This window comes from Pseudorca crassidens, chromosome 2 (assembly GCF_039906515.1).
Source record: "Pseudorca crassidens isolate mPseCra1 chromosome 2, mPseCra1.hap1, whole genome shotgun sequence".
Taxonomy (NCBI): Eukaryota; Metazoa; Chordata; class Mammalia; order Artiodactyla; family Delphinidae; genus Pseudorca; species Pseudorca crassidens.
Genome location: NC_090297.1, coordinates 81,552,019 through 81,578,598, shown reverse-complemented (window position 1 = coordinate 81,578,598; position 26,580 = coordinate 81,552,019). Strand labels below are relative to the sequence as shown.

At 34.8% G+C, this 26,580-nt stretch overlaps 1 protein-coding gene across 6 annotated transcripts in view; it reads right to left on the bottom strand.

Moving 5' to 3' along the window:
- MTF2 (metal response element binding transcription factor 2) overlaps positions 1 to 26,580 on the bottom strand; it is an 88,063-nt gene that overhangs the window by 12,300 nt on the left and 49,183 nt on the right. For 2 of the 6 annotated variants that reach the window (XM_067726914.1, XM_067726911.1), the window contains exons 2-11: positions 16,701 to 16,717; positions 16,519 to 16,620; positions 16,316 to 16,397; positions 12,452 to 12,547; positions 12,111 to 12,211; positions 11,570 to 11,718; positions 9,482 to 9,577; positions 8,568 to 8,636; positions 7,604 to 7,727; positions 243 to 310 (exon numbers count right to left, since the gene is read on the bottom strand). In XM_067726914.1, the coding sequence (XP_067583015.1) occupies positions 243 to 310; positions 7,604 to 7,727; positions 8,568 to 8,636; positions 9,482 to 9,577; positions 11,570 to 11,718; positions 12,111 to 12,211; positions 12,452 to 12,527 (683 nt within the window). In that variant the 5' untranslated portion in view covers positions 12,528 to 12,547; positions 16,316 to 16,397; positions 16,519 to 16,620; positions 16,701 to 16,717. Of the gene's footprint in view, positions 1 to 242; positions 311 to 7,603; positions 7,728 to 8,567; positions 8,637 to 9,481; positions 9,578 to 11,569; positions 11,719 to 12,110; positions 12,212 to 12,451; positions 12,548 to 16,311; positions 16,398 to 16,518; positions 16,718 to 26,580 lie in introns of all 6 variants that reach the window. The other 4 variants (XM_067726909.1, XM_067726910.1, XM_067726913.1 and 1 more) reach the window with 3 other exon arrangements.

Sequence of the window (26,580 nt, the reverse complement as noted above, 5' to 3'; positions counted from 1 at the left end):
AACTGACCAAATTCCCCTGAGACACTGATAATGCCTCCCATCCACCATTCCCAGAGGACTGATCTTCCCTTCTCCAGCCTTTGAGAATCACTGCTTTACTCTGACTGAAAGAGAAGAGGACATTAAAAGGTTTAAAATGGTATGTACTAACTCTATAATCAATCCCACAATTCTTAATGCCATTATTCCTTATTCTTACTAAATATCTCCCTCATAGGGATACATAAAATAAATCAACTTACATGGTCTTGTAATCATTTAATGCCTCCAGAACATGCTCATATCTTTCAGATTTTGGTGTGTCTGCCAGCTGTGAAGTATCAAGAAACAATTTAATGCACTATAATTTCATCAATTAGTATTACACAGGTGCCAGATAGAGGCAATGTGATACAGAAGAAAAGTGTACTGACTAGTAGTCAGATCTAAATTCTAATTCCAGGTCCTCACTGACAAGCTATGTGACCTAAGGCCATTTAACCTTTCAAAGCTTGTTTTCTCACCTATAAAAAAGGGAGTATAAATCCTTCACTAGTTGCTTTACTAATTTGTATAGCTCAAATGATATGCCTGCAAGAACTATAAACTGTAAAATACAATAAAAATGGGATTTTATTATTAGTTATCATTAAATTTATTTTAATTCTATAACCTGGGAAAGTAGTAATACATTAGAATTACTTTAATATCAACCATAAAAGCTTCTAATAAATATTAACAGGAAAGAATATAAAAAGTAAGGAGAAATATGCCATTTTATTTCCCAATACTTCTAATATTAATGCAAACCAATAATTTCTATAATTTAAAAAAATAATGTAAATTTGGGGATTTTATTTTCATAACAGTTATAGACTTTGGTTAGCCCTAAACCCCAAAATGGCTCAGTAATTTTTTTGTCATCACATACCACTTTAAAATCTAAACATTCAATTCTAGAAAATATTCTATTTTGTTCCAGAAAGTTTCTTTCAGAGTCATTTCTGCCTTTTCTTCAAAGTTTAAAGACTAGGGCCCAACAGAAAAACAATTAAGTTATAAAAGACCATCCTCAAAGCTACAAAAACTAAAACAAAAAAAAACTTCCAAAATATCACCACTGACTTTCAAAATTACTAGTAATTTTCTTTACCAGTTGAAACTCCCGAAGCTCAGAACTTCTTCAAGTAAAAAGAACAAACAAATCTGTCAAATAGAATATTAGAAATAGAAGAGACTCATAAAATCATCTACTTTTATTTTACAGATTAGTCAACAGATGTAAAGGTTAAATTGCTTAAATTCACACTGCTGGTTAGCTAGAGAGCTAGAACATGAACCCAAGTGACAATTAAGTACCTTCATTGAACATTCACTGACAGCCCATTCTCAGTGTATTGGGTACTTAAAAAAAAAAAAAGAGGAAAAGGCAAAGGAAAGGAAAGGAAGGAAGGAAGCTGGTTTGGTGGTCATTCCTCTTAACCCTACCACACCTTCCTATTGTAATTTCTGAAGTGTCCAGTGATAGAAAATTTCTATTAAAGGAGAAATAATGGACTCAGGTTTTACAGTTGGAAAGAGACCCAAGATGTCCATCTAATTCAAGTTTTCATTAATACTTCAATCCCTTTTATAGTACTGAGTCATGCAACCTTGGTTTAAATAGTACCACTAATGAAACCTAATGAAGGAGCTCATTCCATGGGTGAACAAAACCTTCCTTCCTGGATTCCCTTTTTTATAAGACAGTTCTTCAAATATTTGACAATAGCTATCATGGCTAAGTATAAGATTAGATTAAAAATTTTAAGCAGCCCCATCACATGATTATTTCATATTAAGCTTGGTTAAATAATTCCATCCTCTTCCTGGTCCCCCACTGCCACCTCAACTCTAAAATCTTATTAGATGAACTGCTATCAAGCCAAGTATTCCCCATCATACGCTGCTTCTTCCATAATGTTGTTTGCATATTTAAGCCTAAAAGCAAAATTTAACAACTGTTGTTAATTTGATTTTGTTTTCAGCTCAGTGTTTGAGATGGTCTTTTCTCTTGATTCTGTCATCCTTCTTGAATTGAAGATAGAGAAAAAAACAGAACCCTGTGGCTCTCCGTTAGAATCTCCCTCAAGAATATTTCCAAGCCATTGACTGCTTTTGTTACTATTACTCAATTAGTTACAAATCCTTTTAATTTTTATTTTAACCAGTTCACATTTCGATATCTTATGTGAAACTGAGTTATACTATGTCTACACCATGCGCATTAGTATTTGACGTAACAGTGTTGCTAATCATATCAAAAAAGAAACCAGGGTATTTAACGTGGTTTATTCTAATAAATTAATGGCATTTTTTTCTTATTGCCTGTTTTTTTTTTTTTTTTTTTTTTGCGGTACGCGGGCCTCTCACTGTTGTGGCCTCTCCCGTTGCGGAGCACAGGCTCCGGACGCGCAGGCCCAGCGGCTATGGCTCACAGGCCTGGCCGCTCCGCAGCATGTGGGATCTTCCCGGACCAGGGCACGAACCCGTGTCCCCTGCATCGGCAGGCGGACTCTCAACCACTGTGCCACCAGGGAAGCCCCCTTGTTGCTTTTTAAATCTTCACAAGCCATATGTATGAAAAATCTGCTCTACAATTTTGCTGACATTCAACAACAGTTTCTAATTTCTCAAATCCACTCCTTTTTACTTTTTGAAAATCACAATGAACTCTCTTTTTTCTTTTGGTACTTATTCTCTGTGGGTTCCCAGAAATTTTAACTGTAAGTTGCTTCCGCACTCCAGGACTGTTCTGCATAGGACTGTTTATTTCAACTCGCATAATGCGGTCAAGGGTTCCCTTTCTATATTTTGAAAACGAAGAGTGCAAATATTATAATGTAAATCAAATAAGCTGTATTAGAAGAGCATCATCGGGCTTCCCTGGTGGCGCAGTGGTTGAGAGTCCGCCTGCCAATACAGGGGACACGGGTTCGTGCCCCGATGCAGGAAGATCCCACATGCTGCCGACGCAGCGAGAGAAGCCACAACAGTGAGAGGCCCGCGTACCGCAAAAAAAAAAAAAAAAAGAAGAGCATCATGTTCTAGATCTTCCATCTGACCATGAGGTTTATAATATATATCTTCAACAGAATAATCATTTTTGTTCCTCCCTCTACAGACACTAATCTCACACTATGTTTTCACTTTCAGGGTTGTATATTTCTGTACAGATATACATGCTATTATGTATAGTTAAAATTCTTCCCTTCAGTAAAATACATGCCTCAATTACCAATATTTAATTCCACACCACCGAGGCTTAAGTATGCCAAAAGCTTCAGTAATTTGTTTACCAACGTATACACTGCATGCTAATATACAACGCAAGGCCCCAAGTACTGCTTTTAACTAGATTTCTTATAATTTTCACTTAAAAGTATTACACCACCTCTACTATACTACATTTTCTCTAGCCAAAACATTGTTTCTGCCATAGTATTTCACTTGAATTTTACCTATGCTTTTCTCCCTACATCCTTCAAGTGAGGCAGCACTCAACACACTGCTCTCCTATCAACCTTTACATGTTTAAAATTTAAGACCACAGTTAACAGAAAAGTGGGTTGTCCTTACAGAACTGAAATTTCAAATCACATTAGGAAGCAAAGACAAACGATAATAGGCAGATTCTAAAAAGTATTAATATCTCATTGTAACTCCCAAAAGCAATCTGATACAACCTCATTCTAAACATCTTATTGTATATAAAAATCTTAAGCAAATTTTATTTGGGATGTCAAATGTTATATTACATAGTTTTACTATCTCAAAGAAAATAATTCAAAACAGCAGTTTCTCAAATAGCTATACTCGGTCTGTGTGATAATCATTAAGGCACCAAGTCTCAAAGATGTTTAACAAGATCACATAAGGAAATGATATAAAATAATCATTGTGTTCTAATATGTTCTAACAATCCTAATAATAATCAAGAAAGAACAAAATATATGATACATAAATGTTAAATTTGCCTTTCAGTATGTAAGGATATAAAGTTGACCCCTGAACAACTGGGGTTTGAACTGCATTGTCCACTTACGTACGGATTTTTTTTCACTAAATACATACTACAGTACCATACCGCGGTTGGTCGGATCTGCAGGTGCAGAACTGCAGACAGGGCAGGGTGCAGAGGGTCAGTGCCTCTAACCCCACGTTCTTCAAGAGTCAACTGTACTCTCTAAAATGTACTCTCTAAAATACACTCTCTAAAATTCTAGAGCAAACGTCTTTGTCATATAATCTATAGTATGTATAGTAAGAACTGATGTTCAAAATGACTTGAGTGTTCCAACGTACTCAACTAACCAATACAATCATACATCCTTTCATTTACCTCACTTTACTGTGCATCACAGATACTGTGTCTTTTTACAAATTGAAGGTTTGTGGCAACCCTGCCTCAAGCAAGTCTATCAGCTCCATTTTTGCAACAGTATTATTTTTAAATTAAGGTATGCACATTGCTTTTTAAAGACAAAATGCTATTGTGCACAACAGACTACAATGTAGTGTAAGTATAACTTTTGTATGCACTGGGAAACCAAAAAATTCGTGATTCTCTGTATTGTGATATTCGTTTTATTGCAGCAGCCTGGAACTGAAACCGCAATATCTCTGAGGTATGCCTGTAATATACTTAGCATACAGCAATTCTCATGTTTTGAGAGTACAGTTGGCCCTCAGTATCCCTGGGTTCCAACTGCAGAAAATCAATCAGATACTAAGGGCCAACTGTACTACAACATTTTATATAAGGGACTTGAGCATCCTCAGATTTTGGTATCTGAAGGGGGTCCTGGAACCAATTCCCTATGGATATCAAGGGATAACTGTAATTAATGTTATTTTATAAAAAGATTTTGAATATAAATATAAACAAAAAGAAAATTTTATTAACCTAATTTTGAATTTGTGACAAAATTTAATTTGCAATTCAATTTCAGGTAACCAAAGATTTACTACTTTAATAATTTGGAATAATACATTATTTGTATTATCTTTGTTTCTATTACCACAAACATTTAGAAGTAAACTAAATGAAAACACTGAAAAAATATTACTGACAAATTTTATGGTCTCTTTATCATTAAACTCTCACTCTAAAAACCATTTACAATATTAAGATGAAAATATTAATACAGAGGATTAAAATCTCAACTTCCATCTGTAAATAACTAGTCTGAGGATAAGATGACTAACCTAAGACGTCTGAAATATTTTCTTTTTTTTTAAATGCAGAGAAAGAGCAATGAGAAGTGACTAGAAAGTCACTTGTTCTGATAATAAATTTTATGGCTCCCAAAAATGAAACACTCCTCAGAAAAGTAAAACTTTTCTGTTGTAAAGTTATATTAGATTGTAATCATGTTTTTACTTTTTAAATAAAAGAGATATATTTTTCCATTTTGGCAAAGAATAAGAAATTGAAATTTCTTATGTGTTAAGACATTATCTCATAGGTTACAAAAAATAAAACATGTACCTATTGCTGAAATAAACTTTTTCTGACATGTGTCAGAAGTTTAGTTGGAACTGAGATACCTGAAATTCATAAACTGAACTCATTTCTTTAAAAACATCTAATTATGGTTTTTATTATTTTCAGCCTCTTCAATAGAATCTAAATTACATTTTTATTTTAATAAAAAATGATAGCATTTGAAATAAATAAAACAACTTGAGTTTGTTTGGGGTTTTTTTTGATGTGGACCACTTTTTTAAAGTCTTTATTAAATTTGTTAGAATATTGCTTCTGTTTTTTATGTTTTGGTTTTTTGGCCACAAGGCATGTGGGATCTTAGCTCCCCCACCAGGGATCGAACGCACACTCCCTGCATTGGAAGGCAAAGTCTTAACCACTGGACCACCAGGAAAGTCCCAAAACTTGAGTTTTTATATGCATGCCCGCTATCTATGTGAGGTAACCAATGCAGAATTTAATCATGTAAAACATAAAGTGTACTAAAAGGAATATAGATGTATCTGCATATGAAGTGCTGAAAGAACCATAGCTAGAAAGAAAGCATTTCAAATTAATGTATTAGAACATTAAATATTAAGATGACTATAAAGAACACTATACTTAACAATGCCTTTCACTTTTTTCTCCCATTACTAATCAGTTTATTAAAATTTATCAAATTTACAAGTCACTCACTTTCTCTCAAAAGTCATCTGAAAAAAGCTTTTAACAGAAAACTTAATGAGTATTATATTCCAATTTCTAACACTCAAAACACCTTAGCTCAATTGATTTTAATATCTTTGATTTTAAAATCTAAGTATTCCACAGGTATTTATTTTATGCAACTGATCTACCACTAACTTTTAAATATATGTGTATTATGCAGTCTTTGATGCCCCATAAAACCCCCAGAACAACAACAAAAAAAACTTGGTATCTTACTTGATGTGAACCTTATAAACTGCCTCACGTCTAAAAGCTACAGATGCAGAAACTCTTCCTAAATTTCAAATCAGTTTAGTTTTTACCTCAAAAAGTAATGCAAGACTAATTCCACATATTATAAAACAAAAAATTTAATGTCCATATTTTAATATTTAATATCTGTATTTTAATAATTCTAAATAAATGCTAAAAACAAAGTAAATATTAAAGTTACTCTAGTTATTTTCTTCTTTGTGCTATTCTGTAGTTTCAAAATCTTCAATGAATATGCATTAATTTTTACATTGCTTTTTCAAAAAAAGACTCTTTGTAAACCAGCATGAGTGGTTACACTTTGCAAACAAAAAGCAAATGAGATGTCAGAATGAGGGGGATAATCTCTAACTCAGGTAGCTTCACTCTCTAACTTAGCTAACACTACTATCGGGTCTCACTATTCCTGGAAGTTAAATATATATAAGGGAGTACCAACAAGAGAGGAAAGAAGAGTGTTGGTTATATCCCTAAGTTTTATTTATTTATTTATTTTTTGGCTGCATTGGGTCTTGGTTGCTGTGCATGAGCTTTTCTCTAGTTGTGGCTAGCTGGGGCTACTCTTCGTTGCAGTGCGTGGGATTCTCATTGTGGTGGCTTCTCTTGTTGCAGAGCACGAGCTCTAGGTGCATGGGCTTCAGCAGTCACGGCACGCGGGCTCAGTAGTTGTGGCTCATGGGCTCTAGAGCACAGGCTCACTAGTTGCTCCATGTGGGATCTTCCCAGACCAGGGATTGAACCCATGTCCCCTGCATTGGTAGGTGGATTCTTAACCACTGCGCCACCAGGGAAGTCCCCATCTCTAAGTTTAGAGTAAACTTAGAAGAAAAGGAGGAGGAATCATAAGTAAGATACCCAATAATAAGGATTTCTCCCTCCCTTCTATCTTTATCTACAGTGATTTTCACTTCAGAAAATGGAAGAATCATGTAATTTACTTCCTCCTACATTTTTCCTCAAGTCAAGAGGCAACAAACAGGAGAATGAGGGCTATAGCCTCACCAAAGATTATTTCTCCCTAACTAAACATAAAATGCTACTTTAGACGTATGGCTTACACATGTGCGATAGTTGCTTTTAACAAAACAAAAAAGACATTAAGTAGCTAATGAAGTTAGCTCTAAGACCACCTACCTCTCCAGGGTGCAATCTATCCCAGTTTTCATTAATGTATGTCATAAGCTCAAGTTCAGAATCAAAGTATTTCTTCTTGTGAATAACACTTAGGTTGTAAAGGCATAGGTGTGCTATATCTACCCTGGAATCCAAAAATAATCAAACTTTATGAAAACAATATTTTTGGTTATTGTTTAAAAATCACACAATATTTTTATAAAACCAGCAATTAAAAAATCCAAAGTATTTAGGTGAACAGAGGGTTAATATCACAAGTCATATTCACAATAAGTCATTACATATGAAAATAAATGAAAAACATTAACTAAACATTTAATTTATCCTGAATAGTAAAAATTAAAAGATATTTGATTTCTTGAAATACATTCAAAGAGGACCTGACTCTAAGAAAAAATAACTTATGATCTAAAATTTCATGTTTTCACTACTACATAAGCTACAAAATGGATCACACTTTAACAGACTTTTATCTGATTCATGAATTAAATCTTATCTTTTCCTAAAATATGTAAAATATTTGACAAAAATTTCTAAGCACTTACTATATAAACATTTTCAGTAAATCTCCAAAATTCATCGTACTTCCCATGCCCAAGGATTACTTAACTGAGGCAGAAATTGGTATATTTGTTATAAGACGTTTCTCTGTTCTACTGATGCTATTCTGAAGGCCCAAAAGAACTAGAAACATGAATAAGAATTTTGAAGATCTAAAAGATATTTGAAAGTTACTTTTTATGCCATTAGAAACAGAATGGGCTTACTACTTCAGCAATAAAACTAGATAATCTTTGGGGAAGATGACATCAGGCTTGAGGATAAATACAGGAAAAGAAATAAAGCCAGGCATAAAGAAGAACAAATTTTTATTTAAGGTAAGTAAATCTATATACAAAGTTTCATCCTGTAGATTTAAAAATATGGCTCTTTTTTGTTCCTTAACAGAAATGTCCATACTTACCATTGTAATGGTAGACGTTTGAGGTATTCTGGTCCAGAACTGCAGACAGAGCAAATAAATGTATAAAACCTAAGGAAAAAAGAAAAGTTATATACTGAGTAATCAAGAATACATATAAATTATTTAACAATTAAAATTAATATTCAGCAAGTGCAAATCCTACGATTGACATAAGGACTGATACACAAAGCAAAATATAATTTGAATCATGACACTGTGCTTTAAAGAGTTTCTTTTCCAGTAATGACAAATAATAAAATAGTTTGTATATGGGGGAAAGGGGCAATTTTTTTTTAACCATTAGAGACCTTCAGAGTTCACATACAGATTGATATACAGGCATAGTTTACTAATGGCTTGTGTGTAACGGGAATTGTGATGGCTACTCCTATACACATTGTCACTTTTCAATGCTCAAAACAACATGGTAGAAAAAGCCCAGGAGACAAGCTGACCTTCCTAAGGTCAGAAAGACAATAAATCACATAAGCTAAAATCTAAACCCAGAGTTTTTGATGTTACATTTAGTGATCTAATTTTTCTTCTAGAGCTCTCTCTGCTATTTCATGCTCTCTTAATCCAAAAAGACATTAGGTCTATCTTTGAGGTTCTTTGGATCCCCTTGAGGTTCTTTAAAAGAAGGTACCAATGAGAATAGTTTAGAGTACTGTGGGGCAATAGGTGCAAATATGTTCACTGGTCAAATACTTAAAAGCTTTCTGCAATATCCAAAAGTACAAAAATTATGTGCTTTTTTAAATTATATATAATTTAAGTATATTAAACAATATATTCCCAAGGTGAACCTTTTACAAATCATTATTAAAACTACTTTTAGAAATGTGAAAATGAAAAAACATAAATACAATTTTAAAAAGCTAAAAAAAGAAATCAGTCAAATGCCCTTCTCTCACCTGTCTCCAAATAGCATTGGCTTTTGAAGGCATTGCACACAAGCTTCATGAAACCACTGTTTACATTTGCAGCACTGTAGCATCTTTAAATACCAGCTATAAGAAAAAAATTTAAAATTACTACCTTTCATGAGGTAAAGTTTAAAAAAAAAAAAAAACAACGACAAAAGTGACATACAGAATATAGTTCTGATTACAGTATCACATTTCTGGTATATTTAGTGCTAAACTTTTTCTTCCCAAAAAGGTTATTAATACTGACCATTTCATTCCTCTTCTCTTTTATCCATGAGAATTTATAAGCTCTTGAAAGCTACATCTACTATTTCTAATCAGTAAGTGCCTGGGTCCTAATTAGTAAAGGATCTTTGTGAAGCCTGGGATTTTTTCACATCAACAGTCTCAGAGGTCACTGATATGTAGAGCTATTTGTCTCATATACCAAATAGCCATAGGCAACTTTATGCCTTCACTGTGTTTCTATTATTCTTGTTCCTTATAATGAAAAGAAAAGGAGTACAGCAATTTAATAAATTTGGTTAACATAACCACAAATCTAATCTAAGACTCCACCAGGTATGAAGGCTTTGTGACAAATTTTGTTCTCTATCAGATGGCTGAAGATGCTAAAACTGAATCTTCAGCTAAAGATATCCTCTCTTTTTAGTTAGTACATGGTTTTAATATCCTTACTTGCCACCCAAATAACGCCTTTTCTTCAAATAATTCTTTTGCTCAGTAAGTTAGCCCCAAGTTAATTTTAAGCCATACACAGGCAAAGGCAAGATGCTACTAGTAAGGTCATTCATTCATCAAAAGACTAATGAATACTATGTTCTAAGTACTCTGTTAGGTGTTAAAGTGTTAGCAATATCAAACATAGTTCATAAAGTCATAGTACTTAAAGAACAATGAACAATCTGCTTCATAAAACTTAAAGAACAATGAACAATCTGCTTCATAAAATAATGTTTATAAACTAAGATGCTAGGTATAAATGAGTAAAGGAGAAAGATCAATCTCTAGGTTCACTTTAAAGAAAAGAAGAAACCAGATTTAAAGAAACCAGAGAGAATGCTTCTTAAACCTGCAGGCAACCAAAAACTGAGAAATGTTATAAAAATGTTAAACCACAAATAAAAATTCCATAAGACTAGAGACAAGGTAGAATGAAGAACTAAAATTTCATTCATTTACATATTCATTTATTCATGTTTTCATCACTGAACATCTTATATGTCCCAGCATTCTTCTAGAGAGCAGCCCTGTCTTAAGAGAAACATGGAGTCTGATAAGATTTAAGAAACCAATAATTATAATTTAATAGAGTTAAATGTAAAGTTATCCACTAACATTTTTTAAAATGTAGTACAAATACATGATGCACAATTTGGTTTAATATCAGCTTGTATGAAAAAAAGAACTAAAAGCTTTAGTTTTAGTTGACCATCTACAAACCCATAATGAGCCAAAAGAATATGATGGGACGACCAAAGAGGGGTAATACAATCTTTCCTTGCAACAACAGAAGCATAATACCTAGAACTCTAATAGCTTCGTTATATTCTGTCAGACTATTCCTGGAAACACTGCATTTTGTAATCATGGCACCATTATTTCAAGAGTAAACTTTCAAAAACTGAAGAGCAACAAAGACAGAGTTTGGAAAATACATCATAAAGAATGTTTGATAGGAATGGAGATTTTAAGCCTAGAAAAGAGAACACTTGGTATGTGAGTCATGGGAGTGGGAAATACGATTACTGGATTTAAGTATTTTAAGAGCTACCTCCTAAGAAAGATAAGATGCATGTGTTTAGTTACAAAGAGCAGAACTAGAACCAGTGATCAGAAGTTAAAGGTAAATTTCTAAACATTCTTAATTAGAACTCTGACTCACTTATTTAGCAAACATTTAATGATAAAGATGAATAAAACTACAGCTTCTAATCCCTCCCAATTTTCTTTATTGATACTTTCATGCATTTACAATTCACTATCACTCCCATACCACAATCAATAACAAAAATAAAGTGGACAATATAAGCAATTAAAAATTAAGGGCATTAAATAACCATATTTACTTACTCTCCAGGGCCTCCACAATAGCAGTAACATTGCTGGACATTGGTTTTATGACCTGCATCCCATTCAAGGTCTGCCACACTATAGGGTAATGTTTGCTTCATGACTTGCAATGCTTTGGCATTTGGTCCTTTCTTAAGCGCACCACCCCTCTATATTAGAGGGAAAAAGTTATTTAAAAGAGTGAAGGATAAAATTTTAAATACAATTCTATAATTTTAAAATGCTTCTGAAACTTATGAAGAAATTTCCATTCTAAATTTCTTACCATATCACAAACTGTTTGACCAATAATAATCTTTATTTATTTTGTTGTCTTTTCTTTCAAATTATTGCCCCAATTCCAAGACCACTATCAGAAAATAAGTGCAAGAATAGTTGCAAGTCACTTAAGCATCATTAGTCAAACAATAAGCAGTACCTCTTTCTACCCAAGATTGATTGCTCATTTCATTCAAATAAACTTTCAACGTACACAATCATTACGTTGATAGTGTCTTACAAATTCCATTTAGGGCGTTAGCCCAAAACACTTAAAAGATACCTTTGTTGTTGTTGCAAAAACACACTGTCGACAGAGCCATTTTTCATCTGAATCAATCACACTGGAATCAATATGAGGTGTGTGACACAACTGATGATATCCTTAATATCAAAAAAAGCATAAAGCAAATTCTCTTTTATTAATAAATACTGCAACACAATTTAAAGAAGGCATTTTAGTATTCTCTTTTCCTACGTTAATATATTTACAACTGATGACTAAACTTATGGTAACAGCTTCAAATTACCAATGTAAAGAATTTTTAATCATTAATCTTCAACAGGGGCATTAAGTATGTAATAAAACTTTTCCACAAGATTAAAAAAAAAATCAATGTTTACCTTGGCCACACTTATCACATATAACCATTTCATTGGGAGCTTCTGAATACTCTTCTTGACATATTGTACAGACCATTTCCCCACTTCCAGTGGCTCCTGAAATATTTAAAATATACATAAAGAATTGTTCCATATAACAAAACCACTTTTTTTACTCAGTGAGTAGCCCATATTGGCAATGTCTGTTTCCTAGATCATAATGGTATTTTCTCAAGGCAAAGTACTATACACAAAATGCTCTCTCTCTGCTCCTTATCTGTGTTCTTCCTACCTTTAACTTAAGATGCCTCATTGTCTACATTCATAATTTAATCTGCTTTTTGGCAGAGGGCATAATTTAAACTGCTCTCAGGCAGGATCCCTTACCATTTACTTCCAATATTCCCACCCTCTTGGGAGGCGAGAGAAGGGGATGTTTTGTGAACACTAGAACTACTCTCCAGAACACACACCTACCCATGAACATTACTCATTCACCCTACACTGCGTAACATCATGAGACTAAAGAAAAGGGGCAAGGAAGATCCGCCAATGACTCCCTACTCTCAAGATTCTGAACACTTCTTTTTACTTACTAATTTATAAAAAAGGCTGAACACTAATTATTTGATCTCCAGCTTCTGAAATCTGGAACTATGGTGTCAAACAACATACCTAAACAATAACCCACTGAAACAAAAATGAGGGGTTCCAGTTATTAATTACATTTTACCTGAATAGGTAAGTTATTTCTTCCTTAAACATTTTTATTCTAAAAACAATTTTATTCTGCAAAATTTAGAATATAATTTTATCACTTTAGCACAATTATTTCCAATAATCTCTTCTCATGAATTTCAATATACATAGTTAAAATACTAATACATACACTTTATTCACATACCAACAATAATAAAAAGGTACAATTTTGTGCTATGAGCCAGCATTGTGTTAGGCTCTTGATACATATTATTTTAATTCCACAATTTATTAGATACATATCCTATTTATAGAGAAGAATTGAAGCTCAGAAAGATAAAGTATATAATCCAAGTACCCTCAGTCACGGAGTATCAAGGCTAGGATTCAAACCCAGATACACCAGAGTCCATATTCTCTCCACTGTGAGATGCTTCTTTTCATTAATACTATGTAATGTTTTTTCCATCAAAAGCATTTCTCTCACTGTAGTTTTCAAATGTATAACTTCTAAAAGCTGTATAATATTCTGTCCAGTGGAAAGAACCAAGTTTACTTTATTATGACTCTATTCTTAGATATGCAGGTTACCAAATTTTTTGCTTGTTCGTTTTTTGCATTTTTCCTTTTTTGTTTTGGCTCTTGTCCTCTCTCCTCTCCTCTCCCAGGCTTTGTTTGCTTGGCTGGATGTGGCTTCCCATAGTTTCTCAGTTTATGGCTCCAGTCACGAGAGCGACCAGACTGAGCCTAGAACCTCTCAGTCCAAATCTGCAACTTCCTGGAAAAGGACCAATAGCCCAGATTGTGGTAGGTGCCTGATCTGACTCCCACTATAACCATGTGGACTGGTGTAGGAGAAGGCAGTTCCTCGTAAAAGAGGATGCTGATCCGTCAAACAATATGCGTTCACCCTCAGGAAACAATCCTGAGGAAGCAGAGAATTGCCTTTACTTGTGAAATCCAACATGTCTTTTTTATCATCAAGTTTACAAAAACTTTCTGTGTAGCTTAGTGGCCTTCTATAGTCTCCCTCACTCTAAACCCAAATGACTATAAAGCCATTTCATCTTAGATATGCCAAATTTTTTGTTGTTGTTAAAAGAAAGCTGCAGCAAATATTTTTCATCTAGATTTTTTACTTATGAATTATTTCTTTTGAATAAACTGCTACAAATGAGTCTGCTGTATAGATGAAAGCATATAAAACATCTTTTATGTATTTACTGCAACTATTAAATATCCAAAATAGAAATTTACATTGCCACCAGCAGTGTATCATTTTCACAGAAACCATAACAGTATTAGGTATTAAGATTAAAAATCCTTTTAAAATTATTTAATGGTTTTAATATACTATCTCCCTGTTGTAACGTACATTTCTTTGACTACCAATATGACTATACATTGTTCCTACTTATGAAAAAATTTTAAAAGAATCTTATGAGTGAAATTACTATAATTTTTAAGTTATTTTGATATATAACTACTATAAGCAGGATCCTTACAGGAAGAAAACTACTAAAGCTACACTCCACACTGACATCTGCCATATTGCAATTTTCAGGTTCACTTACTCATTCTATATCAACTGCAAGTTACATACATGTGTGCTACTTTCTGGGTGTTACAAAGAGTTAAATGGTCAAGTAGCTATCCTATCTCATTATGAGGATAGTAAAAGGAGCCAGCGAAGAAAAAACAACCACAGACCACTGAACTGATATACTGGATATGCCACATGTAGGACAAGACCCCCTCACTTTCATAACAACTTTCTATCTATGTACAACTGGTTTTCTTCTTCCCTTCTGGAAGGGAGGAAGGATGGGAGGGAGGGAAGAAAACACAAAGACAGACCTATATTTAACCCACAGGCACCTCAAAATGGTAGAAAAGTTGAAAGGGACACATAGTTAATACAACGGGAACAGAAGCAGTATAACATGTTTCAGTTCCACCATAGAGAACCATATTTACAAACTAAGCAAAAGGGATAATTCTGTATGCAGGGTAATAAGATCTGTTCAATATTACTACTGCTGGAGACCTCCTATCTGCCTCCTATTCCTTTCCTCACTGACCCCTCAATTTGAGATTCAAAACGTAACTTTAGACCTTTAAACTGATAAGTCCTAAAAACTGTAAAAAGTTTCTTTCACTAGAAAGACATTTTACTAGAGTAACAGCTATTGAGTTCTCCACCTAATCCCTGAGTACCATGTATAAAAATGGCAACTACAACATTCCAATTCCTTTACCAGAACTTTTTTTATTCTTTAAAAAAAAACTAAGAGTGAAATCAAGAAATTGAACACAGCAGTAACCTACCATAAAGTCGCATTTGGGATTCAAATTAAAAACCCAATTGATAAATACTTTACAGAATGTCTCCTTTCTACAGGGGGAGATATAAAAACACCTTAGTGCAGGCCCATTAACCCATTAAAAGGATACCAAAAGTAGGGCTTTAGTGTGCAGCTGAAGTACTCAGATTTTTACTATTCATAATTTTTTATAAAGCACTTTCCATGAAATAGATACCTGAAAAAAATACCTTTATTTAGCAGATTCAAAAAACATACAGTAATTATAGCTTGCAAAAATAAAAAGCATAACAAGAAACATACCTATAACCAAACCAAAGCATACCTGTATTCATTTTTACTTGTACCCAAATACAGCCTCATTTTCCCATCTAAACATAAAAAACCATAACTAAGCAGTAATTTTAAACTATTCTTATCAATGAATATTTCTAGCATTCTAAAGGTATTTAATAGTCCTAATTCCCCAAAACATCTGGCAAACAGTATGTTCTCAATAAATATTAGCTCTCTATATTACTTTGTACTAATACAGCCAAGTAACAGCAAAGGTGAAGTTGTGTTACTCATATTAGTAACTAAAATTTTTCTTCAAAGTTCTTAGAAGGGTCCTAACAATAATTTATACATGTGCGCATCAGTGATGCATCTGTCGTCTAATCTATCTCTACCCTAACAGAGCAATTCTTGTTCTTCTTATGGTCTATAAAATAGATTATAACTCCTTGAAGACTCTGAAGAATACATGGATTTTTTTAGTTATCTTAATACACTGTACTAAACAGAAAACACTAGAAAATGACAAGCTGAAGAAAATAAAATTTTAGTGTAAATCGTGTCCAAGGGAAATAGTAGCACCTGCCTGTTTGAATGTCCTTCCAGAGAACCCAGGATTTAGAACTGTCTTCAAATATGATGAAGCAGCTCTGTTTCAATATGTTTATCTGAAATACAGAGGAAAACTTATGGTGATTTCTTTTAAAATCAAAACCACGAAGTTAAATTTCAATCCAACATTATTAAAAGTTTACTACAGAAACTGCAAAAGATATTAAGGTAACTTGCCTTTTTGATAGTTCCAAGATAAAACAAGCCATCTGACCATCTAGCTAGGACATCCTGACCCTCTTCAAATTTACATGCTGGCTTTTTGACTTTATGTCCATCCTGTAAAGACAGCTTGGTCAAGGATGTTGGGGTCTTTTGGTTTCGACGTAAAGGAGACCGCTTGTGGACCAGTGAATTACCTGCCCCTGTAGAGTCTCTGTTTAGGAAATAAATAACCATATATAAGACTGACTGAAAGGGAGGGGATATCTGTATGTGTATGGCTGATTCACTCTGTTGTGCTGTGGAGGCTAACACAACATTGTAAAGCAACCATACTCCAATAAAAATTAATAAAACGAAACAGAACAGGACTGATTTACTTATAGAGCTTATTTTATAACAATCATATATTTCATGTATTAATCAAATTTTTTTACTTACTGAAAACCTTACATTTAGGGAAAATATTAACAAGTACCTCAAATCATAAAAACTCCAGAAACAAAGAAGCTTAAAATAAAATGATAGCAGTTGTCAATATTCATTCAATGAGGCCAGGATTCAGCAACCAAAGTAACATATTCAGGGCAGCTCTCATCAAAATGACAGCTGTAAGTTGAAGTGGGTAGGCCATGGTCATAAGCAAAGGATGCCGTGAATCTCATATCTAGGTTTAGATAAACTAAAAGAAGCTGCACGGTACAGTTTCATAAGCACTTGATAAAGAATAAAAATGATTAGGCCAACAGATACACACTACTATAGGTAAAACAGATAAACAACAAGGACCTACTGTATAGCACAGGAAACAATATTCAATATCTTGTAATAAGCTATAATGGGAAAGAATCGGAAAAAGAATACATATATAGGGACTTCTCTGGCAGTACAGGGTTAAGACTCCACGCTCCCAATGCAGGGGTCACTGGTCAATCCCTGGTCAGGGAACTAAGACCCCGCACGCCATGTGAACAAAAAAAAGAATACATACATATACACATATATACGTATATGTATAACTGAATCGCTTTGCTGTACACATGAAACACTGCAAATCAACTGTACTTCAGCTTAAGAAAAGATTATGCCACATGTAGTTAAAACACACTAACCAGTGACTCTGGGTAGTTGGGTATATTCAACCCACTGGAAGGGTAGCCATGACCTACCTCCAGGGAATCACTACTGAATTAAGCCTTGTTTATTGACGGGAATGTGTCACAGTCCCTCAAATATGCAGAATGGAAGTTTAAAAAAAAAAAACTAAGAGCCACCAATTTCACAAATCATACTCAACTGAGAAGCCAATTATAAGATCAGTTACATTTTTTAAGCATAAGACCCCAAAATTACATTGTAACTTATATATCAGTTATTGTATAAACAGCATAGCATACCACCAACAGCTTTCTTAAAGAAAACAAAGCCGTATTTGTTTGGTTTCACTTTCCCAATTTAGATTTTTTTTACTAACTAAACATACAACAGTACGTAAAACTAGATAGACGATAATTCAAAAACAGTATAAAAGTTAAGTAAAAACAAAACAAATAGGGAAGAAAAAAAATGTTTCCAATTGGGAATACTTATTTTCATTACCTATAAGGATAAACAAATTCTGGGAAATTCTGTCATAAACTACAACATGAACAAACCTTAAAGACATTACGCTAAAGCAAAATCAGCCAGACAAAATGGACAAATACTGTATAATTCCACTTACATAAGGTTATAAGAGCAGTCAAATTGATAGAGACAGACAGTAGAATGGGGATTACCAGTGGCTTGGAGGAGGGAAGAGAAACTCTACACACTTCTAAAGTGTACAGAGTTTCAGTTTGAAAGATACACTACATTTTAAAAATATACAAAGGAATATGGGCTTCCCTGGTGGCACAGAAATTGAGAATCCACCTTCCAATGCCCAGGACATAGGTTAGAGCCCTGGTCCGGGAAGATCCCAAATGCCATGAAGCAACTAAGCTCGTGCACCACAGCTGCTGAGCCTGTGCTCTGGAGCCCGTGAACCACAACTACTAAAGCCCGTGTGCCTAGAGCCCATGCTCCGCAACAAGAGAAGCCACCACAATGAGAAGCCCGCACACTGCAACGAAGAGTGGCCCCCACTCGCCAAAACTAGAGAGAGCCCAGGCACAGCAGCAAAGACCCAATGCAGCCAAAAATAAATAAATAAATAAATAAATAAAATTTATTAAAAAACTTAAAATTAAAAAAAATAAAAATATCCAAAAGAATAATGACTGATAGCATCCCATATCTGCTAAAAAAACATTAATCTATATAACCAAGAAGTTAAACAAACTCCAAGTAGGATAAATACAAAGAGATACACATCCAGACAAACCACAGTAAAAATGCTGAAAGACAGAGAAAATCTTGAAAGCAAGAAGAAAAATAATTCATCACATGCAAAGAAACCCCAGTAAGGTTAACTACTCATCAGAAACAATGAAGGCCAGAAGGCAGTGAAATGACATATTCAAAGCACTGAAAGAAAAAAACCTGTCAATCAAGAATCTTATATCCAGCAAAACTGTCTTTCAAAAATGAAGGTGAAATAAAGATACTCCCAGATAAACAAAACCTGAGAGAATTTGTTGCTAGCAGAGCTACCTTATAAGAAATAAAGGAGGTTCTTAAGGTTGAAATTAAGTAAACCAAGGTAGAAATTCAAATACACACACACACACACACACACACACACACACACACACAAAACAAAGAACACTAGGAAAAGTAATAAGGTAATTATAAAAGACAGTATAAATGCATATTTCCTCTAAAGGAAACATATGGAAAAATATGTACATAACTATATTGTTAGGCCTATAACATACAAGAATGAAATATATTTGACAATAAGAGCACAGAGGTGTTGGTGGGAACAAAATTGTATTTAAGTAATGACACCAGATGGCAGCTCCAACCCATAGGAACAGATCTAGGAAACTAAAAATGGTAAGTAAATATAAGTGAAATGAGTGTGTCAAGAAAGTACCCACCATATACCAAAGCAAGTCACTGTTTCAAGTAAAAAATGGTGTTCCATGGAAAAGCTACTAGCTCAGCCAGCAACTCAAACAATGGCATTAATACTTTATATATATATATATATATTTCCTATTCTGTCACACATAACATTAAAAACCTGAACTCAAGATTAAGATTTAGTGAAAATAATTTCTACTGTTTCATCAAGAATGTTCTTGAATGAAATAGGGTTTTCTGCATGTGTGTGCACATGTGTGTTTTGTTTGTTTTACTGTGAGTGCTCAAAAATAAAGAATGCTAGCACAGTTTGATGCCTTGTTTCACGCTAAGGTACACAGCAGTCTGACCAAACACAGTGTTTACGCCATTGTACAAAGGTCAACACAGTGGGAAAGCAAACAACATCTTAGTATTATCATGAAAATAGTTTAGACCTTGCAGACCACCTGAAAGGACCCATGGATCACATTTTAAGAGCCATGCTCTAAATAAAGGAATATATATTGTCATACATTATTGTCAGAGTCAGCTGTAAGGAAAAGGCACTTCAATACTACACTTACAAGGGTAAAAAGACTTAAAAGCCTGATAAGATGAGTCCTAGATAAGTAAAAATGGAGAATGAGTCACTACAATAAATTTTATCAGCACAAATGCTCAATGCCAGGCTGAGAACTTTCTCCAGACAGTGAAACAATACCTTCAAATCACAGTATGAAAATGACCCTGTGAGCAAGTAACTTTCTAGAAAGCTACAAATCCAGTGGTCACAGCAGCACTTTGCTTCCCTTAAGTTAAAAAAACTAACTGAAAGCCTGAGCAACCTAATTAATTATGGGTGAGAAATGACCTCAACAGAATGCCAGGGTGACTACAATGACCTACAGCCTTCCAATTCTAGAGTGGAAGATGTACAAAAATCAAAACTGCAAACATTCCCAAATAGTTTCATATGCTCTGCTATTGCTTCAACAAATTCCCTCCCTTTTTCACCTTTGATGGCAAGGTCTGTCCCCATCTTACTCTCCATTATATTACTCCCACTACACGAGGACAGGTATGTCCTTAGACCTTAAGAAATGAACCATTAAAAATTTTTTTTCCATCTCCTAGTGTTTCCACCTAGTGTTTCTGGTGTATCGTGTATCAACGGTACCTAATCTAATAACACTTGCCCTTGATTCCTTATGACCCCCTCCCACTACCACCTCCTTATTGTTTCCCTTCCATTTACAGCCAAACCTCTGGGGAAAAGTTACTTGAGTGATTACTATGTGCTCAACCACACATTAAGCTTTCTGCATATTTATTCTTTCACAGATCATTTGTTAAGCCCCCATTATGAACCATTTACTGTGCCAGCAGAACAGAGATAATACTCAGAACAATGTTATGGAGACATTTTTCCAGATAACAATTTCACAGATCCCTTTTTACATATGAAAAAACTGTAACTCTAAGAAGACAGATTAAATAACTTGACCAAGGTTATAGAATTACAGACCAGAGCCAGCATTCAATAAATCTTTCTACTGGCACCTTCCCAGTAGCATTCAACTATTCTGAAAAACTTGCAAGGATCGAGGCGGGAAAAGAGGAGAACTAAAATTCCCTTGATTCCTTCTGCCCCTCCCACCACTTCCTATTATTTCTTCCCTCTCATTCACAGCCAAACCTTTGGGAGAAAGTTATACACATTTAACTGTCTCTGCTCTTACAGTCATTCCCATTTAGTCTGAAACCCACTGCAACAGACACCACCACTCTCCCACCCAAACATTCCACCAAAACCAGGGAATGTGTGTGTTACTCTTATTCACAGTTGTATCCTCAAAGCTCTATATAGGGCAGGGTACATAAAAGTCAGAAAGGTTATATGAAATTTATAAAGTTCAAATTCAATTCAAAAACATCTATATTTAAAGTAACATGTTTTCTAAAAATGAATCTATGCACAAATAATCTGTTTGCTCTGAGTAAACAAGAGACTCTAATTCACATTCTAAGGCAAATGCACACCAATCTTTTATCCATATAAACATGGAGAACATAAATCATGTATTATATAAAACTGCTTTAATAAACAGATATTCTGTAAAATTATTACCCTCTTTTAAAATTCCTCTGCCCCTAAATTAGACATTATGGTACTAATAAAGCTATTTCATGTGTGGATTGTAAAAAAATAAAAGAAAAAAAGAAAATTCCTCTGCCCAAAGAAATTTTAGAGAAAGCAAATAAAGGGTAAATGACTCAATGACCCATAATACCATAACTCAAACATAACTAGGATAAACAATGTACATCTTCCCCTCTAAGGAACTTCCCCCCATTTTTTAACATATTTCTTGGAGTATAATTGCTTTACAATGGTATGTTAGTTTCTGCTGTATAACAAAGTGAATCAGCTATACATATACATATATCCCGGTATCTCCTCCCTTTTGTGTCTCCCTCCCACCTTCCCATCCCACCCCTCTAGGTGGTCACAAAGCACTGAGCTGATCTCCCTGTACTATCCTCCCATTACTGTCACTGATTAGTTCCCTCCTCTCTAGAATGTATGCTTTACTAGAAGTTAAATTGATTTTTGGAATTTTAGAATTTATTATTTCCTCTCTGATTACAAAGGTAAACATGCAGCTGTTTAAATAAATAATAGAGAAATCAAAACTGAAAATTCCCCATGCTACTTCCTGAAAAGAAGTAATGATGAAAAGAAAACTGTTCATCTCCTGATTTTTCTTACATATAAAATCCATATGTAGATATAATTTACATATGTTTTAAAAGAAGTGGATTATTACATGCAGTGCTCTACAAGCTTTCTCACATAACAATGTATCTTAGCCTATGTAATGTCCATTTGTATAATAAAAGTATGTAAGATAATCTTTCCATCAGCTGTTAAGCTACTTTCCAACTATTACCCAACTGAGGAACATTGAGGATTTTCTAGTGTTTTACTATTACAGGCAATAATACAAAGTTCATCCTTTTACATTTTATTTTTAAAGTATTCCAAATACTATATAAGATAAATTCATAAAGAATAATTACTATATCAAAGAATATGCATTTTCCCTTTTATTGTAGAAAATTATAAATATATACAAAAGTAGACAAGTATAATGAACCATCAGATATTCACCATCCAGTTTCAATTATCATCTCATGACGAATACTGTTTCACTTAAACACCCCATTTCCTCCAAACCCATATTATGTATATATTTAATGTGATACATATTGTCAAATGAACCTCAAAAGTGGTACCAATAACACTCTGACACTGGACTTCCCTGGTGGCGCAGTGGTTAAGGATCCGCCTGCCAATGCAAGGGACACAGATTTGAGCCCTGGTCAGGGAATATCCCACATGCTGCGGAGCAACTAAGCCCGGGCGCCACAACTACTGAGTCTGAGCTCTAGAGCCCACGTGCCACAACTACTGAAACCCACACACCTAGAGCCCATGCTCTGCAACAATACAGGCCACCACACGAGAAGTCTGCGCACCGCAACAAGAGTAGCCCTACTCACCACAACTAGAAAAAGCCCGGGTGCAGCAACAAAGACCCAACACAACCAAAGATAAAATTTAATTAATTAATTAATTAATTTTTAAAAACCAACGCTCTGACACTATCAGAATAGTACCTGATGGCCCACACCTTCACCAAAATGGAGTGAGCATTATCCTTTCGCTATCTGACAACACACACAAGTACAAATTTCCATCTACATTTCTATTATTGAGAAGCTTTTTTTCCCCATAAATTTGTTAACAATTTGTATGTCTTCTGGGAACTGCAGTTGATGATCTTTGCCTGTTTTTAAAAACTGAAATGTTAATCCTTTCCATAATGATTTTCAAGAGCATCTTACATACTTTGAACTTCATTATTATATAAGTTGGAAATATTTTTCCCAGTTCATATACTGTAAAATTTCCTTCATAAATAGACTTTTTGATTGGGAGAATAGTGCTTCTGGGTGCTCAGTTGACTCTGGTCTATGGCTACAAAGCTGTATCTCTCATCCTGCATCAAGGCTACGCTGCCTCTCATGTTTAAGTCAAACCTGAGAAATTTACACAGAAAACCGAAACAAATAAAGGAGCTGGCCCACCTGCCCTTTCCTTAAGCTCTGTACTCCCTACCTTTGCTGTTGGGTTATGAATGCTCTTCTCAACACCCATTAAATCTCCAGTCCGTACCTTTTCTTTTTACAGGATGTTAAGAGTGTCTAGAATACTCCTGCTTCTCCCAAATGGAGTTGATGCAAGCTAAATTTCACAGTATTGGGCAGATAATCTTTAGCATATAAATTCAATGAAATTCCAGTGAAAACCCCAGCAGAATTTTTTGAGGTCAAACACTTCAGAAAATTAATATGAAAAAGTAAAAGTCCTAGAATAACTAAGTCAACTTTTAAAAGGAAGAACAAAGAGGTGAAGACTTGCCCTACCAGATACTGTGACACATTCCAGAGAAAACTGTTCTGTACTGGTAAGAGACAATCTATAACACCAGTTGAACAAAACAGGTATTTCCAAAACAGATCTATTTATGGGTAATTGTTAATGATAAAAATGATACTACAAGTCTGTACATACAGGATGTATTATTTACTAAACAGTGTTGGAGAAAATGGCTCACTTAAAGGGAGAAACAGTTGTATCCCTAGTTCACAATACACAAAAAGGTGAACTCCACATGGACCAAAGACATAAAGGTAAAATGTAAAACTTGAAATCTAACTGGAAAATGTAGAATATTGTTTTGATCTTGGAAGTGGAGCATACATTCAAAAACATGGAAAGATTCTGCGAAAGTGTTGATAAAAACAGAAACAGAACAAAATATATAGCACAATTATTTATGCAAACTGAAAAAATGCATACATAACACCACCAAGTATTTTATAAGGACACCTACATATACAGGATGCATATTAAATATATTCAAGTGGGTATGGTAAGACAATTGGTAAATGAGAGCAGGGATGTGACTAAGGATTGGGGAAACTGGACAAATCCTGACCACAGACTTGGGATGATGTATCACACTCATAACATATGATACAGGTAACTGAGCAGCAGGAGTCGAATCATATTTCAACAATACTCACTACTACTATTACTATTTGCTTTTGAAATTTGATGACACACACATACAGACTATTTCTATCTATAATGCTATTATTACTAGACTAGCATTTTTTTTTTCATCACTACTACTGATATCCATCTTGAAGGAGACTGCCTGGACAAAAAAGTTTCTTCCCTTGAAATCAAGTGGAGTCCAAGGGTTTAAGCCACTTCTTCCTTCTTGTTTTACTACTCATACAGTAAATAAGACCCTGACTCAAGAACTTGAGAACTGGATACATAATTCAAACAGTATGGCTTTTTTTCTCCCCCAGCCATTCCCCAACTTATTCCCCCAGCTAACTAGGAAACTTTCTGATTGTTACTTGTGAGACCATGGACAGTTTATTTCATCTGTCTGAGAAAATCTGTGGAGACGACTACAAGGCTAATATTAAAATACATGAGGGGGCCAGACAGCCCGGGCGCTGAGGGAGCTGAGACCCCCTTGTTCCCGGGCACCGCATCTCTTGTCCAAGGGGGTCCTAGGGGTGCCAAGCAGGAGGGATCCAGGAGACACTGGGTGCCACCAGCACATCCTTCCAGCCATGAGCACCCAGCAGGATAAATCGCCCAACAAAGAAACATCCAAGACACCAGTCAGATTTTTCCCATAGTTCTCTACGGGTGTTGGTGCTCCAGCCGGGTGTCAGGCCTGAGCCTCTGAGGTGGGAGAGCCGAGTTCAGGACACTGAACCACGAGAGATCTCCTGGCCCCACGTAATATCAATCGGCGAGAGCTTTCCCAGAGATCTCCGTCTCAACGCTAAGACCCAGCTCCACTCAATGATCAACAAGCACCAGTGCTGGACACCCTGTGCCAAACAACTAGCAAGACAGGAACATAACCTCATTCATTAGGAGAGAGGCTGCCTAAAATCATACTAAGTTCACAGACACCCCAAAACACACCACCGGAAGCAGTCCTGCCCACCAGAAAGACAACATCCAGCCTCATCCACCAGAACACAGGCACCAGTCCCCTCCACCAGGAAACCTACACAAACCACTGAACCAACCGTACCCACTGGGGGCAGACACCAAAAACAATGAGAACTAAAAACCTGTAGCCAGAGAAAAGGTGACCCCAAACACACTAAGTTAAGCAAAATAGGAAGACAGAGCAAAATATATAGCACAAAATAGGAAGACAGAGCAAAATATATAGCACGCAGCAGATGAAGGAGCAAGGTAAAAACCCGCCAGACCAAATAAATGAAGAGGAAATAGGCAGGCTACCTGAAAAAGCATTCAGAGTAATGACAGTAAAGATGATCCAAAATCTTGCAAGTAGAATAGGGAAAATACAAGAAACATTTAAAAAGGACCTTAAAAAATTAAAGAGCAAACAAACAATGATGAACAACACGATAAATGAAATTAAAAATTCTCTGGAAAGAATCAACAGCAGAATAACTGAGGCAGGAGAACGAATAAGTGACCTGGAAGATAAAATAGTGGAAATAACTACTTCAGAGAAGAAGAAAGAAGAAAGAATGAAAAAAATTGAGGACAGTCTCAGAGACCTCTGGGACAACATTAAATGCACCAACATTCGAATTATAGGGGTCCCAGAAGAAGAGAAAAACAAAGAGACTGAGAAAATATTTGAAGAGATTATAGTTGCAAACTTCCCTAATATGGGAAAGGAATAAATCCAAGAAGAAACACGTCAAGACACATATTAATCAAACTATCAAAAATTAAATACAAAGAAAAAATATTAAAAACAGAAAGGGAAAAAGCAACAAATAACATACTATGGAATCCCCATAAGGTTAACAGCTGATCTTTCAGCAGAAACTCTGCAAGCCAGAAGGGAGTGGCAGGACATATTTAAAGTGATGACACGGAAAAACCTACAACCAAGATTACTCTACCCAGCAAGGATCTCACTCAGATTCAATGGAGAA